The 15,392-nt window shown below is 36.5% G+C and overlaps 1 protein-coding gene across 3 annotated transcripts in view; it reads right to left on the bottom strand.

Annotated features, from left to right (window-relative positions):
- Positions 1-5,750: 5,750 nt before the first annotated feature.
- The window catches only part of LOC112513347 (serrate RNA effector molecule-like), a 26,518-nt gene continuing 16,876 nt past the window's right edge, over positions 5,751-15,392 (bottom strand). Inside the window, exons 4-13 of one of the 3 annotated variants that reach the window (XM_025119593.1) lie at positions 10,636-10,710; positions 10,453-10,527; positions 10,309-10,356; positions 10,080-10,148; positions 9,173-9,976; positions 9,052-9,100; positions 8,095-8,354; positions 7,851-8,024; positions 6,006-6,083; positions 5,751-5,921 (exon numbers count right to left, since the gene is read on the bottom strand). In XM_025119593.1, the coding sequence (XP_024975361.1) occupies positions 6,023-6,083; positions 7,851-8,024; positions 8,095-8,354; positions 9,052-9,100; positions 9,173-9,976; positions 10,080-10,148; positions 10,309-10,356; positions 10,453-10,527; positions 10,636-10,710 (1,615 nt within the window). In that variant the 3' untranslated portion in view covers positions 5,751-5,921; positions 6,006-6,022. Of the gene's footprint in view, positions 6,084-7,850; positions 8,025-8,094; positions 8,355-9,051; positions 9,101-9,172; positions 9,977-10,079; positions 10,149-10,308; positions 10,357-10,452; positions 10,528-10,635; positions 10,711-15,392 lie in introns of all 3 variants that reach the window. The other 2 variants (XM_025119599.1, XM_025119586.1) reach the window with 2 other exon arrangements.

Here is a 15,392-nt window from a genome sequence, read left to right as displayed (position 1 = left end):
ATGTAAATCTTTGTGTAAAACAAAGATTCACAACAAGATTACGCACAAAATGATTACTAAATTAACACCAAAACTCAAAATTTTGACAAGATTTTGGATCAAACTCTATAAAATATAAGAACAAGATGAACACACTATGAACATAAGAAAATTTTCCAGAAACTTCTTCAAAAATTCTTCAAATTCGTTGATTTCTTCTTCTGATTTCTTGCATAACTCGCTCTGATACCAATTGTGAGTCCCACTTTAAGATCAATCTTCAAGCAATCTTTATAATCATGGCAGATTAAGATAAATCTTCAAGAACACATATATGAACTTTGAGAGAGAAAGTCAAACATTCAAATGATACTCAAACTCTCTATTATGTATCAGATTTACAAATGAGCTCCGTACTTCTAACAATTACAAAGACATCACCCTATTTATAGGGTCAAACTTCTAAACATAGTCAAAGTCAAACTCCTATAAGAAAAGTCAAACACGATGACTTTTACAATTATAGACAATATTTAACTTTCAAGACGAATACAATTTAATACTGATTTTCAGTCCTAACAAGAATATATCAAAATATCATCAATGAAAACAATTACAAATTTATCGAGATATGGGCGACATACCCTATTCATCATATCCATAAATGATGCAGGTGCATTTGTAAGTCCAAATGGCGTAACCAAAAATTCGTAGTGCCCATAGTGTGTACGAAATACCGTTTTCGACACATATTTTCCCCGAATTTTCAACTGACGACAACCATATCGTAGATCATTCTTTGAAAAGTAAGTAGCCCCAACCAATTGATCAAACAAATCATCAATTCTTGGAAGAGAATACTTATTTTTGATCGTTAATTTATTCAATTCCAGGTAATCAATGCACATTCTCATTGATTCATCCTTCTTCTTCACAAATAATATCGGCGCAACCCAAGGAGAGGTACTTGGTCGAATAAAACTTTTATCTATCGCGGTTTCACCGCCATTTCCTCTATCGCGGTTACACCGCAATTTCATCTATCGTGATTACACCGCCATTTCATCTATACTTCTTGAAGAAATTACTGTGAAATTTATATTCCTGTACGGACAATACTATGTCCGGAAAGGAGGTTTCTGGACGACTTGAACATATCCGGACAATACTATGTCCGGTGAAAGATTATACGGTCTTGTCCGGTGAAAGGTTATATGGTTATGTCCGGACATTGCCTTGTCCGGTGTTGGTTCCTATCCGGACAACTCTTTAACCAAAGAATAGTTCTGTCCAGACACTGCTTTGTGCGGTGAAGGTACACATCCGGAAAACGCTTTGGCCAATGAGACACATATCCGGACACTTGCTTGATCGGTAGAGGGTCTCATCCGGACACTGCTTTGTCCGATGAGAGATCTCATCCGGACACTGCCTTGTCCGGTGAATTCTGTTCTTGAAGATTAAACAAGCGATGAACACAATAATAATACAATTTAAATCTCTCTTAAACACATATACTAGCATTTTTATCGAGTTATACAATTATATCAAAACATTCAGATATCCAAGGCAACATATAACTCACCTTTGCATTTAAACTCAATTTGAGAATCTGCTTTTGTACTTTGATTACCTAAGCTTCTTGAAAGGGAATTGAAAATCTATCAAAATCAATAAACTCTTTTCTTCTCAAATGCACTTGCTATAAATAGGAAGTGCATAGTCAACCTCCTTAAACTTACTATGCCACCTTTCCAATTTTAAAATGATACACTCACACATACACATACACATGTGCACACGCGCGTACACACACACACACACACATATATATATATATATATATATATATGTGTGTGTGTGTATATATATATATATATATATATGTATATGTATATATATATATATATACCTTACTCAAACAAAAATATAAAGAAAAAAAAATCATAAATCGATTCCTTTTCAATCTTTGAATGCCAAACATTAAGCCCAAACTTTTCATTTCCTAATTACATTAGTATCTGATCAACTTGGATACTGGAACCGGATGTTACAACAATGTAGCCGTGTGTATATTTTGAACAGATACCTAGTATAAATAGGTTTTTTACTAAATAAAATATATATGTTAATCCATTTTACATTTTTATGTTGAACGTTAGATAGAATAAAAAGCAAATTTATGTTAAAGTTGTGAAAAACATGTTTCCTTGAATAAAAATAATTAGTAGATGATCTTGTTATGAGAATCTTCCTTATAGTTATTTGTTCTAATTATTCTAAGACTTTTGAGACTAATCGAGGTGTAAGCATGTTGGCCTATACACTATGGTTAAAATGACTATGCCTAATTTTAAAGTTTTTTAATTGGCAAATATAATACAAGTTAGAAATTTTATTTTTGGTTACTACTATGATTTTGAAGTTGAAGTTTGTGGTTCATTAGTAGAGAAATTATTTCAATGATTTTCTCAGGTGCTAGCATTGCATCAAAGGATGAGAATATGTTAAAAAGTGTTTTTCAATAAAGTATAAAGATATTGACGAAAAATACTTTAAATGCATGCTTTTGATTTTAAACATGCCAATACCTTTTTTTTATGAAATACTATTTTTCCATTAAAAAAAACTACCTATATAGCTCTCTTAGAAAAAGAAAATAACACATCAGTTGTAGGATAGTTAAATAAATATCTTCACAGTAGATATGAATATTTAAGAACATGATGCTCTTGGCCCAAGCCTCTTTGGCTGAGTCGATTACAAGTTTAAATTTTCCTTCTTTCACCAACCCAACCAGGTAATCCGGGTTCTTAACTTTCGGTCAAAAGAATCGAATTTTTAAGCAGGTGAGTTTCTTCACAATAGCAGGCAAAAATGCTTTGTACCAGCTTTTTTTTTTCCAACCTGTCAAGATGCATGCTAACTATTTTTCAAAGCATGACTTTTACAATAGATGTCAATCTTTATAAGCATAAATTTGGATAGGAAAAATTGCATCAAAATGGAACCAATACCTTATTTTTATTTTGGAGAACCAACTTTTAAAATCTTCATTTAGGGGTCTCTATCAAACTTTTGTTTATTTAAGGGTCTGTTAACCTGTTAGTGCTGACATAATCCAGATCTTTTGTCTACTAAAATATTTCACGTCATATTAATTTTTTATTTTAAATCCACGTCATATTTTAAAATTACAAAATAATTATAGAAAATTAACTAAAATTCGTTATTTTTTTAAATTAATGCAATAAAATCTATTTTTTCTTTCCAAATCTCGTATTTTAAATAAAAAAATTCAAATATCAAATTGAAGATGCTTCCAAATCTCATTTTTTTAATAGAAAAAATTAATTGATGCAACAAAAAATATATATTAAATATCAAATGCGGAGAGGACAGCTTGAGCCTGCCCGGAGAGGGCAGCGGTTGTCGGAGAGGGCAGAAAGCTACAGTGGCAGGAGGCTATGGGACGACGACGATTGAAGGAAGAAGGAGGGGCAGGATTGCGACCGAGGTAGGAGACGTGAAGCGGACTTCATTTTAATTTGTTTTAATTATAATGATGATTTGTCAAAATAATTTCCACATAATATTTGTTTAAATAATTTTCTTCCAAGTCATATTAAATTACCTGTTACCTGTTCAACAGGTCAACCAGACCCTTAAATAAATAAAAAGTTTGATAGAGACCCTTAAATGAAGATTTTAAAAGTTGGTTCCCCAAAATGGTTATAAGGTGAAAGTTAGTTCCATTTTGATGCAATTTTTCCATTTGGATATTGGTCTAACATTTTCAACGTTCAGACTTTGCAATAAAGTCTATTGGTCTAGCATTTTCAAAAATTAAGAGGTAAAGAAATGGTTTCCATACAACTCAAATATATTGGATAAGATCCAAAATAACAATTATAAACTTTTGTATGCTCAAAATATGTACAATGTTTTGTACAGGGGTGAGCAATACTCGAAATATCGAAATACCTAATCCAACCCGACACAAAAACTGCAGAAAATCCGATCCTAAAACCTTATTAAACCTAGGTTAAGTAGGATCGGGTTGGGTATCCTACTTCCCCTTGATCCGTCCGATGACCCGATATTTTAATTAGTATTAAACTTTTTCCTTTTAAGTTTTAACTAAACCTAACCTAATTTCCTAATCGACGACGACTCCTCTCCTCACTTCCTCAATCGTACTTCGACCTTAGTTCACAAGCCACGACCCCGACGTTAGTTCGGTATTGACATTTTGTTATAGAAATCAAAGAATTAAGAAGTCATTTAATCATTTTATTACTCGCTTAGATACTTAGATTTGTGTTTTAGATACTTACATTTCAACAAGAAACTGGAAAATTTGAAATAGACAAGAAGCTGGAAAATGGAAAAAAATTGAGGATTGAAATCCAACCCGAACCGGCCTGAGACCCGAACTGACCCGATACCCGCAAGATTTATCTAACATTTGCAGGTTTTGGGTTCCATAAAACCCCCCAAAATCCGATCGGGTTTTCTGTTTTGGGACCCGACCCAACCCGACCCACCCCCGTTGTTCAAAGCCTAGTTTTGTGTGACAATAAAAGTTAACCAATCAAACCATCCAAACTTATAATGATATAATTTGTAATAAAAAAAGGAACACATTTTTAATGTGTTTTAATCAATCTACGATTATGTACTTTTAATACGATGAAGGTGTAAAATGAAAAATAAAAATGTTAAGAGTATAAAACAAATTAATTCCTATCTATTCATGATTTTAAATAGTATGATTAAATCTAAAAATATTCAATATTAGACTCATTTTTAAAGGTATTGATGAGACGGTTATCATGGTATAATTTATAAAAACATAAACGTATATTTTTAATGCATTTTAGTTCATATACGATTATTTATGTTAATATAATAAAAGTATCAAATAAAAAATGAAAAAAATAAGATATTTAAAGTAAATTAAATAATTAATTATAATGGTATAAAGTGCAACTTAAAATTAAAAATGATTTTATTTTTCAATAGGTAAAAGACATGGGAGGTTAGTAAGCTTTAAAGTTTATATATTTAATATAAGAACTTGTACCTCTAAAAAATTTCAAGACAACTGTAACTCATCTTTTTTAATGTAGGTTGTTCGTTGGATTCTTAAGAATTCCTTTCAATCAAGACGGGGTTAATTTAGATATATTATCGAAATGGTTAACCCCGTCTATAAATCTTTTACATAAAAATTCAAACAATTCAATAGATTGATATGAATTTTGTAAAGATGTAGTTTTTTCAATCAGTATAGCCTCTTTTAGAATATTTATAACATTTTTTTTATATAAACCTGTTTATTCATCTTTTCAAAATTTGGACTTAATTACCTTAATTCTGCCTAGCTTATCCACAGAGGCTCAATCTATTTTGTAAGATATCTCTCTAGATTCTGACATCCCATATAGACTAGTTTGGCATATTTTTCAAAATTTTGACACTGCCCATAACCCAGCTAATGACAAAATACGTATAACATAACCTTGAACGTTTGGTTCGAGCAAGGAGAGTTAAAATGAGAAGTGTAAGAACGGATCTCTATCCTTGGATACATATTAGGATGAGATGCATCAGATCAATCCCCGTATAAAGCACGATCCATAGGTGTGATTGAGATTAAATATGATCAAGGATCTAGATTCCTTCTTACGCTTCTCACACAATCCTTCTTCATAACCTCAAAACACCCATCACTTGTTATTTTTACTATATATTGTCTAAATAAATTTTAATTTATTTATTAAGTAGTACTACAAGCAAGTAAACAAATTCTTGTAGCAAATCAAATTGCTCCATAACCTTTCCTAAATAAAGAGGATTAGATGTATGTTAGTAGTTTCCCTCAACTCTAGTCTTGTTTGCTTTACTTTCTTCCTAAGCAAAGGCTTGATGACTATATATATAACCTACACAATAGAAGTAAAGAGTCAAACCCTTTTTACGTTCATTATAATAGCAAACCAAATCCAAGTACCAGCATCCCAACCTTAGCTATCTCACATTACAAACTTCTGTAGTCGATCACCGTAACTTCATCCTCGGGAGCATCAAGATCTTGATAGCTGCATGTATGCACATAAACAAACATCAACAAATTTTCAAGCACCAAAAATCAACTTTTAATCCTATAAAACCGAACTTAACCATTACTTAATCCCAATATCACAAGATTGATTGATTGAAAAACTTCAATAAGGGGGGAAATCACTCTTACCATTAGTAGTTCTGCCGAACAGCATTAACTGGACAAAAGGATCTACATATATATATATATATACATATATATATATACATATATATATATACATATATATATATACTTGGGATCATGTGAGACCAACCTGTTCTTGTGAGATCCGTGAGACCACTTTTTTACACTTGAAACTTCACAGTAAAATGCTGTGAAGGTAACCTTCATAGTGTTTTTGCTGTGAAGGTTCGGATTTTTTTACCTTCACAATGTTTTCGCTGTGAAGTTTCAAGTGTAAAAAGTTGGTGTCACGGGTCTCACGAAAACAGACTGGTCTCACGGGAACCCAACCCTACATATATATAGGCGAAGGATCGTGTGAGAAAAAGAACAAAGGTGAGAAGCGTAAAAAGGGATCTGGACCCTTAATCTTCTTTAATCTCAAACTCACCCATGAATCGCGTTTGATACAGGGATTGATCCGGTGCATCTCGGTGTATCTTATCCTAATGTGTATTTAAAGATGGAGATCTCCTTTTAAGCTTCTCACCTAACTCTCCTTCTTACGGGAACCCAACCCAACCCTATATATATATATATTTATATATATTTATTTATATATATATTTGTGTGTGGGAGGGTTCATGTGAGAACCATGGAACTAATTTGATAGTGTATTCGTTGATAAATATACATCAAACAAATTTCATCAAAATATGTATATTATCAGTGTATATTCAACGATGAATATATCTTCATTGATCAATATCAATTGCATTAACCACAAGAGTGGTGTCTGATTGGTTTGCGCTTGGGCTCCAAAGGTCAAAAGTGCATGGAGTCCTAGGTTCAAGTCCAAGGAGGAATAAAAATCCCCTTGTGGCGAGGTTCAAATGTGGTGACTCCGGGCTACCCGCAAAACAGGTGGTCCCTTAGGATTAGTTGGCTCGCATAACGGGTTGAATGCTCAGGTTAATCAAATAAATATCACTCATATTTGTATTTTGTCAGTGTGTATATTCAACAATGAATATACACTTAAAGGTTAGTTCCCTCTCAAAAATATATGGGTTCTCATTTGAACCAGAATCATATATATATATATATATATATAGAGAGAGAGAGAGAGAGGAGAGATCTTTTACAAACTCCCATTAGTACAGACCATACAAACCAATTAATTGAGATATTTATAGAAATGATAAGAGTTTATTTATAATGATTTGGATATTATGGAAGATTATCAAAGTTCATTTGTTACCTCACCGCTTTATATTAAAAAACAATCGAGATATTCATTAGACTAGATGAACAGTTGAGATTGGTCTGTATGGTTTTGTACTAATGGTTGGGTTTGTAAATGAAACCACCTATATACACACACATGTTGAGAACGTAAGAATAAATGATTGATATGTGAATCATTGGTAAAAACCCATAAAAAAAACCCCATTTGAAGATGCATATGTGAACCCACATTTGCTTACCACTTTTTACCAATGATTCACATATGAATTATTTTTCATACAATCTTTAACTTTTTTCCCTTTCTTATCTGAACCTCCATGTATGCATGTATGGAAGTATATATGCATGTGTGTGCGTTCATTACCAATTTTAAAATCAAACAAGAACTTGCCTTCGTAAACGACGAGGATCCTGCCTAAATGATGGAGGTAAAGCAATTATTGGGGCAGCGCCACCCAATTGGGGCCCATTTCTGCCTCCCCCTTCAATTGGGGAAGGCCCACCCTGATCTCGCAGCATCCGCATTGCAACTTCAGGAGGAGCAGGAACAAACGGACCCAACGGACTGCCAATACCATACACTATGTTAGAAGACTGTAATAGCATATGTACAATCACAACCAAAGTGAACTCACCCGGCACCAGGTACAGGCATTAATACTGGAGGAGGAGGCATGTCTGAAGGGAAGGGTGCAACATGTAAACCTTGTCCACCAAAATTATCAAACATTGGGTCATCAGGATTTCCCCCATCTTCCGACTCCATTGACTGTGGATTCTCATCCCTATCAAATCTTTCACCCCCATTGGTTCGGTTATCGTGTTCTCTGCGGTTACCACGCTCATCTTTTATACGGTTATCACCACCAGGTCTACGCCTCTGTGGCTTATCTTTCTGAAAACAGATCCAAGTCATATTTAGTCGTGCAACATAACAAAATCAAAGCAGAACTCATCATGGTATGCTGAAGTTAATAAGAGATGGAAGTTGAAGTATTATGTATTCTTATGGTGTATTTGTTTTGGAATGTTCACGTCTAAATGATGGGACCATAATTATGTTAAAGCAGAAGGGAACCTTCAGATTTTAGTGAATTTGGACCAAGAAGGACAAAGACGATGAATAATTAAGTCAGCTTATGTTATCTAGGAGCTGGGAGGTGGTGCCTGAAAGGTTTCAAGTAAACCACTAGTTACAGAAGCCTTGAAAAGTACAAGGATGTTTCCATCAGGAATGTCCCATTATCATCAAATTTCTATGTAGTTCTATATGATGATTAGATAATTTGCCATGCCGAGTGGTTTAGGGTTGCAGGCCATAGAGCACCTACACCTCAAAAAATAGCTGCTTAATAGTATGGCATGGGAAGAAGAAAAAACGAATTATTCCCATTTAATGAAACCAGAAAGCATCCGTTCCACTGATAATGAAACATCCAAAACAAGCAGTGCAACTTTTAGCAGCATTCCGAGTGAAAATTAAACCATGTTAACAGAAGCACCAATAGGAAACATTTACTATTTGTTTCAAGGAAATAACGTCAAGCAAAAAAATTAGCATGGTGAGACAAACAATGTAACAGGAAGAATACCGGTAAAGAAGGCTGCATGATAGGTTTCCCACCAGGTGCATCTTCATCACTACAGATTACAAATATCTTCATTAGCACCATTTCTAAAGGGAAAGAAAAGGTTATCAAGAGATGAACTTACTTCATATAATTTTGGAAATACAGATCTTCACGCACTTTAGAAGTTAGCTCCATCACAAGCTCTGGGTGTTTCAGCTTTAAATGTTTGTGAACAAACTCAGCAGCATGAAACAGCTTGGTGCAACCCTTTGCTCCACAACCATACTTCCATCCGTATTTCTCATCCCGTATTTTACGAACATAAGGATCCAAAGACTCAGATGCAGCAGCATCTATCTTTTCCTTTGCAGTCATTATTTCCAAAGGATCTTGACCCTTCAATCGTTCCTGCCATCGTGAATCTAGTTTCTTTTCCCACTCAGCTGAATTATTGTTTATATCTGAGGTCTTGCCATCCACCCTCACATGCCGAAGACCTTTAGCTTCACTTCTCTCAAGCAATCCATAATAATCCAAACCATGAATCCGCCAGAGATAAGTAATAAGTGTATCGAGTAACTCAACACCCTCAAGACCTTTCACAGAAGCTAAACCACGAATAATGACAACTGGGGCGCTGGACCCACCATGGGACTTATCCCTGTTTGTTCTCTCATTATCAGCTCTGGATAATATATTATCCTCTATTCCTTTCTCTAGGTCAAGTTTCTTTACAAGTGCCTGTGCTTGTTCTACGTCAAGCTGGATTCGTCTGGGTTCAGAACTGACTGGGTGAGCCTTAGGAGCGGCTGGGAATGGATCCGACTCTTTTGTCGGAATGCGGCCATGCCATCTTCTTTTGCCACCTCCATCGACTTCATCTTCAGAATTGGGATTACTTGCATGGCCTAACTTGTTTGAAGATGAAGCAGTGACACCAGGACCTCTGCTTCATGTAAAGAAATGTTACAGGTGTACTAGTTGTTAGGGAACAATAAATGCATTGCACCTTCAGGACATATAATAAAACAATGGGAAGCATATCTTACAAATCTAATGATCCGCTCTGCAAATCAAGAAAGAATTCCTTTGTCAACTTCCGAGAAAGTTCATTTCTCCTGAAAAGAAAATGCAGGAAGAATATAAAATTGGCATCGAAACAGCAACAAGAACAAGACTATAAAAGAATAGCGATAAAAAAGAATAAACTAATTAACATGGACAAAATTGTTTTTGAGAATGACGATGAGCTTCTCCCACACAATATGAAAAGCACACCTTTCAATAACTGCAAGCAAATTTGTGGGGTGGTATTTATCTTTCAACCTACATCATAAAGCAAATATTAGAGAGAAAAGGTTGTCATTACAGAATAACGGGGAGGATATATATACACATAAATATATGTGTAAGAAGGTGTACCAATCTTCGCCTTTATGAGCATCAAAATAAGCTCGTTTCTGAGTTGATATATATTCTGACTTGTATTCTTGATATCTGTAGAACAGGTCAATGTAAAATGTTAACAATTTAAAAAACCAAGAGGAGAGCAATATCTAAAACCCAGGTGAGGGTCTAGCGAGTACCCTCACAGCATCAGTATACCTGCTTTCAGCTTCAGATGGCAGTATATCATCTTCAAGCTCCTGAATGAACTGCTTATAAGACATCAAGCCTTCCCTGAAAAAACAACTTACTACGTCACATTCACATTTAAATTGCAATATATTTACTTCAGAGGAACCTTTATTAAATTACTGTCACCAAGATAGAAATCACAATATTACTTCTTCCCACTAGCACATTCTCTCAATATCCACAATATCGAGATACTTAAAGGGTGGAGGGAGAAACCAATAAAACTATAAATAAGATGACTGACGACACAATTCGTAGGAGTTTCAGTTTATTTTTTTGCTCATTATTTATAATCACATAATAGAAACCTAAAGCTAGAAACATACCTACCCATCACCTAAACTGCTTGCTTCTAATTAGTCTTACACTGAGGCATATTTGCATAAAAATTACTACAGCTGTATACTTCAACTCAATCTTGAATTTATTTTACCACTGGAGCTCTATTCTGACAGTCGTAAACATGTGGGGGCATGAATCAGCAAAAATAAGGTGCCCCATCTAGAAATAGAAGATACAAGGTAAAAAACCATACCTCATTATGTAGCATGCCCTTTAACAACATAACGGTTCCATTCGTGTGATTGTGTAGAACTATGAGTGTATGGAACTATAGGCAGGATTAGAGAAAAAATGTTTTTTCTTATTTTATTTGAATAATACATAGACTCCTATTTATACAGCAAGAGTAGAAAGAATAGGAAAATATATGGGAAGAGTTCAAAAGAACCCAACAAACTTTCCCGTTATGAATGGTCAAGTCCCTAAACTATTTTTGTTGAATGAATAGACCATCAAACTTTCTCATTTTGAATAATTAAGTCCATGAACATTTTTTTTTTTGAATAAATAATACATCAGACTTAAAATTGGTTACCTACATAATTTTTAACCCATAAAAACTACATGTAACTGTCTAAGAATATTTTAAAGTAAAAAAACCTAACAGATGATGATGGGGCAGCGAGGGGTGGGAAAGGGGAGCAATGGCGTTAAGTGGGACGGGTTAGAATGACGTAGGGTTTTGGAATGGTAAAACAGATTTCAGTTTTTTTTTCTACTTTAAAACCTTTCTAGCCAATTATAGGTAGCTTTTTTGGGTTAAAAAGATGTAATTAACCAATTTCTAAAAGTTCGATGGTTTATTTATACAAAAAAATGTTTAGGGACTTGATCATTAAAAATAAAGAAGTTTAATGGCTTGTTCGTTCAGGGACTTGATCATTCAAAATTAGAAAGTTCATTGGGGTTTTTTCCCTTTTATACACTCAATTCTAATCCTATGAGAAGGATAGCGTATGCAATCAAATCCTTTATGATTTGATTTGATTTCCAGCTGTCAACACTCCCCCTCAATCTATGACTATAGATCTTGATTATTCCTCCATCAATCTTTTATGTAACAAAATGGCAATCCACTTCTACATGCTTTGTTTAATCATGATGCATGGGGTTATGAAATAGAGCTGGACATGACCTTGATATTCAATCTTTAATTCTTTAGCAACCGCTTCATCCAAATTGCTTCACATCCATGGGCCATGACCTTGTATTCAGCTTCTGCACCGCTTCTTGTAACCAGATGTAGACCTTCCATCATCAATTGATCCAGCCCAATTAGCATCTGTAAATACTTCAACATTTCATTCGCTTGATTTATTGAAAAATAACCTTTCCCTGGAGTGTGCTTTCGATACCTCAAGATTTAATACACAGCATTGAGGTGCCCTTGACAGGGATTATGCATATATTGATTTGCTAGATTTATGCACCAGGATTTTCTTCAAATCAGGAGGTTGGCTCATATAGACTTCCTCTTCAAGTTCACAATTTAGAAATGCATGTATTACATCTAGCTGATGTAATTCCTAATCCAAGTTTGCTGCTGGAGTGTTTTGCGTGAGTGTCACTTTGCTAAATTGGTCTGGAACATCTTTATTCTCAGAGCATCAAAATGCAAGGCAGTGAATTGTGAATCCACCAAGCGCAGGTTCAATCCCCGATTCTCTATCTCAGAGCAGAGAGTGCTCCCACGTGAAGAGCACGAATGGACTGTCCTTGTGTCAGCCTCTAAAAATAGGGTTTTAGGCCCTTAAATGACCTCTCAGTGTGTTACTGCATGACATTGTTATCCCACCCGGAGCACAAACCCATACTGGATAAAGGGCGAGGACCTGCTCTCACTCAGAGAGTAAGACTGATGGTGTTGAGTTTGGCAACTGAGACAGAGGTCTCAATATAGTCAATTCCGTAGGTTTGTGTAAACCATTTTGCAACTAACCGAGCTTTGTACCTCTCCATAGAACCATTGCCATTGTACTTGACAATGAACATCCATTTGCATCCTACCACCCTTTTATTAAGTGGTAATTCCACTATCTCTAGGTTGGTTTCTTGACCGTGATGAGGATTGAGGATTCATGACTTTATTATTTCTTTGTTTTATAGAATAAACACGCAACTCTGGTTATTGGTCTTGGTTTGGGAGATACGATGCTTCAGAAGGGGTTTCAGGAGTTGGCTGAAGAGACGGTGTAGGAGAGGGTTGATTTAGGGGTGGTTCTAACCCCCACAACCACCGAGCTTCTTGCTCTTGATGACTGCTCTCCTCCTGAAGCGAGCTGGGAGAGAAACAGGGAATGTTTTCAAAGAAACTGGCATCCCTAGAGACAAGTCTTTTCATGGGAGAACAATAACATCGATAGCCGTTTTGAGTAGGAGAATAACTCATAAATATCATCCTAATTGCCTTAGGATCGAGCTTTGTACTATCCTGGTAATGTACATGAACAAAGGCCAAACTACCAAAGGTTTTAGCAGGAAGTCTGTTTAGGAGCTGTGAGGGAGGAAGCATGAAGGATGGAATGAGGTGTTTTGAACTTGAGTAGGCGACTAGGTAGGCGTTATCAGTAGGCGGTAGTGAGAATGGTATCTCCCAAAAGGTACTTTGGCACGTTCATGGTAAACATGTGAGCTCGGGCAACTTCCAACAGATGGCGATTTTCCCCTCGACAGTACCATTCTTTGGGTGTATCAACACGAGCTTTGATGGCTAATTCCATTATCAGATAGATTGGGACCCAAGGTTGAATTAGAATATTCAGTGCCATTATCCGTTCGTAATATACGAATGGATGTTTGCTACTATGTTTGAATCATGCAGTGAATGTTTTGGAAGACATGGCATGCTTCAGATGTTGGAATGTAGGCTTCGGCCTACTAAGTTAGACAAAAGGGAGGAGGCATAAAGTAAGGAGCCGGCCCTAGCCCAAAAGGAGCCGGCCCTAGTCTCTACCCTAGTTTCCTTGATTAGGAGATAACCCTAATTATGTTTGTCTATATATATTAATCTCATTGTACTTGTAAACATTTGTAGCACCTAAATAAAGAAAAACCTAGTTGCCCCCGTGGACTAGCACGATCAATCTAATCGTGTGAACCACGTAAATTCTTGTGTTCTTCTCTTGTTTTTTGGGTTGTGCATAGGGTTGTGCGTATTGCGTGTGTAACGTTCGTCCTAACAACTGGTATTAGAGCTTTAGGTTCTTGATCTGTTACACTCAATCGCCGAAACCCTAGCCATAGTCTACCGTCGCTGCTGTTTGAACGACCAAGTCATAATGAGATTAAAAACCGATGCTTCCTTGGCCGTGTGGAACATGGATTAGCATTATGTCATTCCTACAAGTGATCCCCCATCCAGGATTGGAAGAAGTGCTATATGAGGACTTCGAGATCAAATAGAATATGTTCCTTTCCATTCCTCGTGAGCCACTGATTTCTCCGAAACAAGAGATCAAAGTGATCTTCCTCCTTTTTCCCAATAAGTCGACGGCCTTACACCATTGGGAGAGGAGCCATCTTGATTCGGACTAGAGGAGGAAGGAACCTGAGCCCATAGGTGTAGGAATCAATCCACTGTCTCGTTGCCAATTAGAGTAGAGCCAAAGGCAGCTATCGCGATGAATTGTTACAATGTGTGCCTCCTTCTGGGGAAGCGCGCATGCAGGTGCAGGAAGGAAGCTTCTGCACAGCAGACAATGAATCTATGGGTCCCATGCCTTGTTAGACGACCCGTGGCGGACAAACACAAACAGCAAGCAAAGTCTTGGCTCGCTCTCATTGGGAGGCTGTTCAACCAGACTGACGAAGTTGAGTATTGACACAAACAATAAGAGGACGAGCTTCCCTGAGCGATTTCGATCACCTAGCAGGCCTTTTATTTGGTAGGTCGGTAGATGATAATGAGAAAAGGCGCCGCGTCTGGGCGGGCGGAATGGATGAGCGAAAGGTGTCATGCCATGGAGTGGGTAATATCCCGAGTCTCATGTAAGACAACTAAATGCACCCCGAATCTTATCTGAACTGCGAGAATAACTGACTAAGTCGTGCCATAAGGGGTCATTCTCCAAACGGGGCGGGACCAAGCCTTTAGGTTGTTTAAGTAGGTTGGGTGACAGATCGGCCATAGGAGTACTCCGGGATATAAACCAGGGCAACAAAAGTGGAGCCATTCTAAAAAGGGAGAAATTTGCACTACTTACACAGTTGAGGAGGCCGATCACGAACGCTATAGGTGTGGGAGCGATCCTGGTCAGGGAAGGCTAAGACGGCGCCTCGCATATGGGTAGCAAGAGGGCGCTTATGCCCCGACGGTGGGGCCTTATGGGGAAGGGCCCAGCCCAATAGGGACAGCACACCCCCCACTTCAAGCGCACCTCTGT

This window comes from Cynara cardunculus, assembly GCF_001531365.2.
Source record: "Cynara cardunculus var. scolymus isolate 2C chromosome LG 1, CcrdV1, whole genome shotgun sequence".
Classification (NCBI taxonomy): domain Eukaryota; kingdom Viridiplantae; phylum Streptophyta; class Magnoliopsida; order Asterales; family Asteraceae; genus Cynara; species Cynara cardunculus.
Note: the sequence above shows the minus strand (reverse complement) of the source record. Positions and strands in the feature narration are given on the sequence as shown.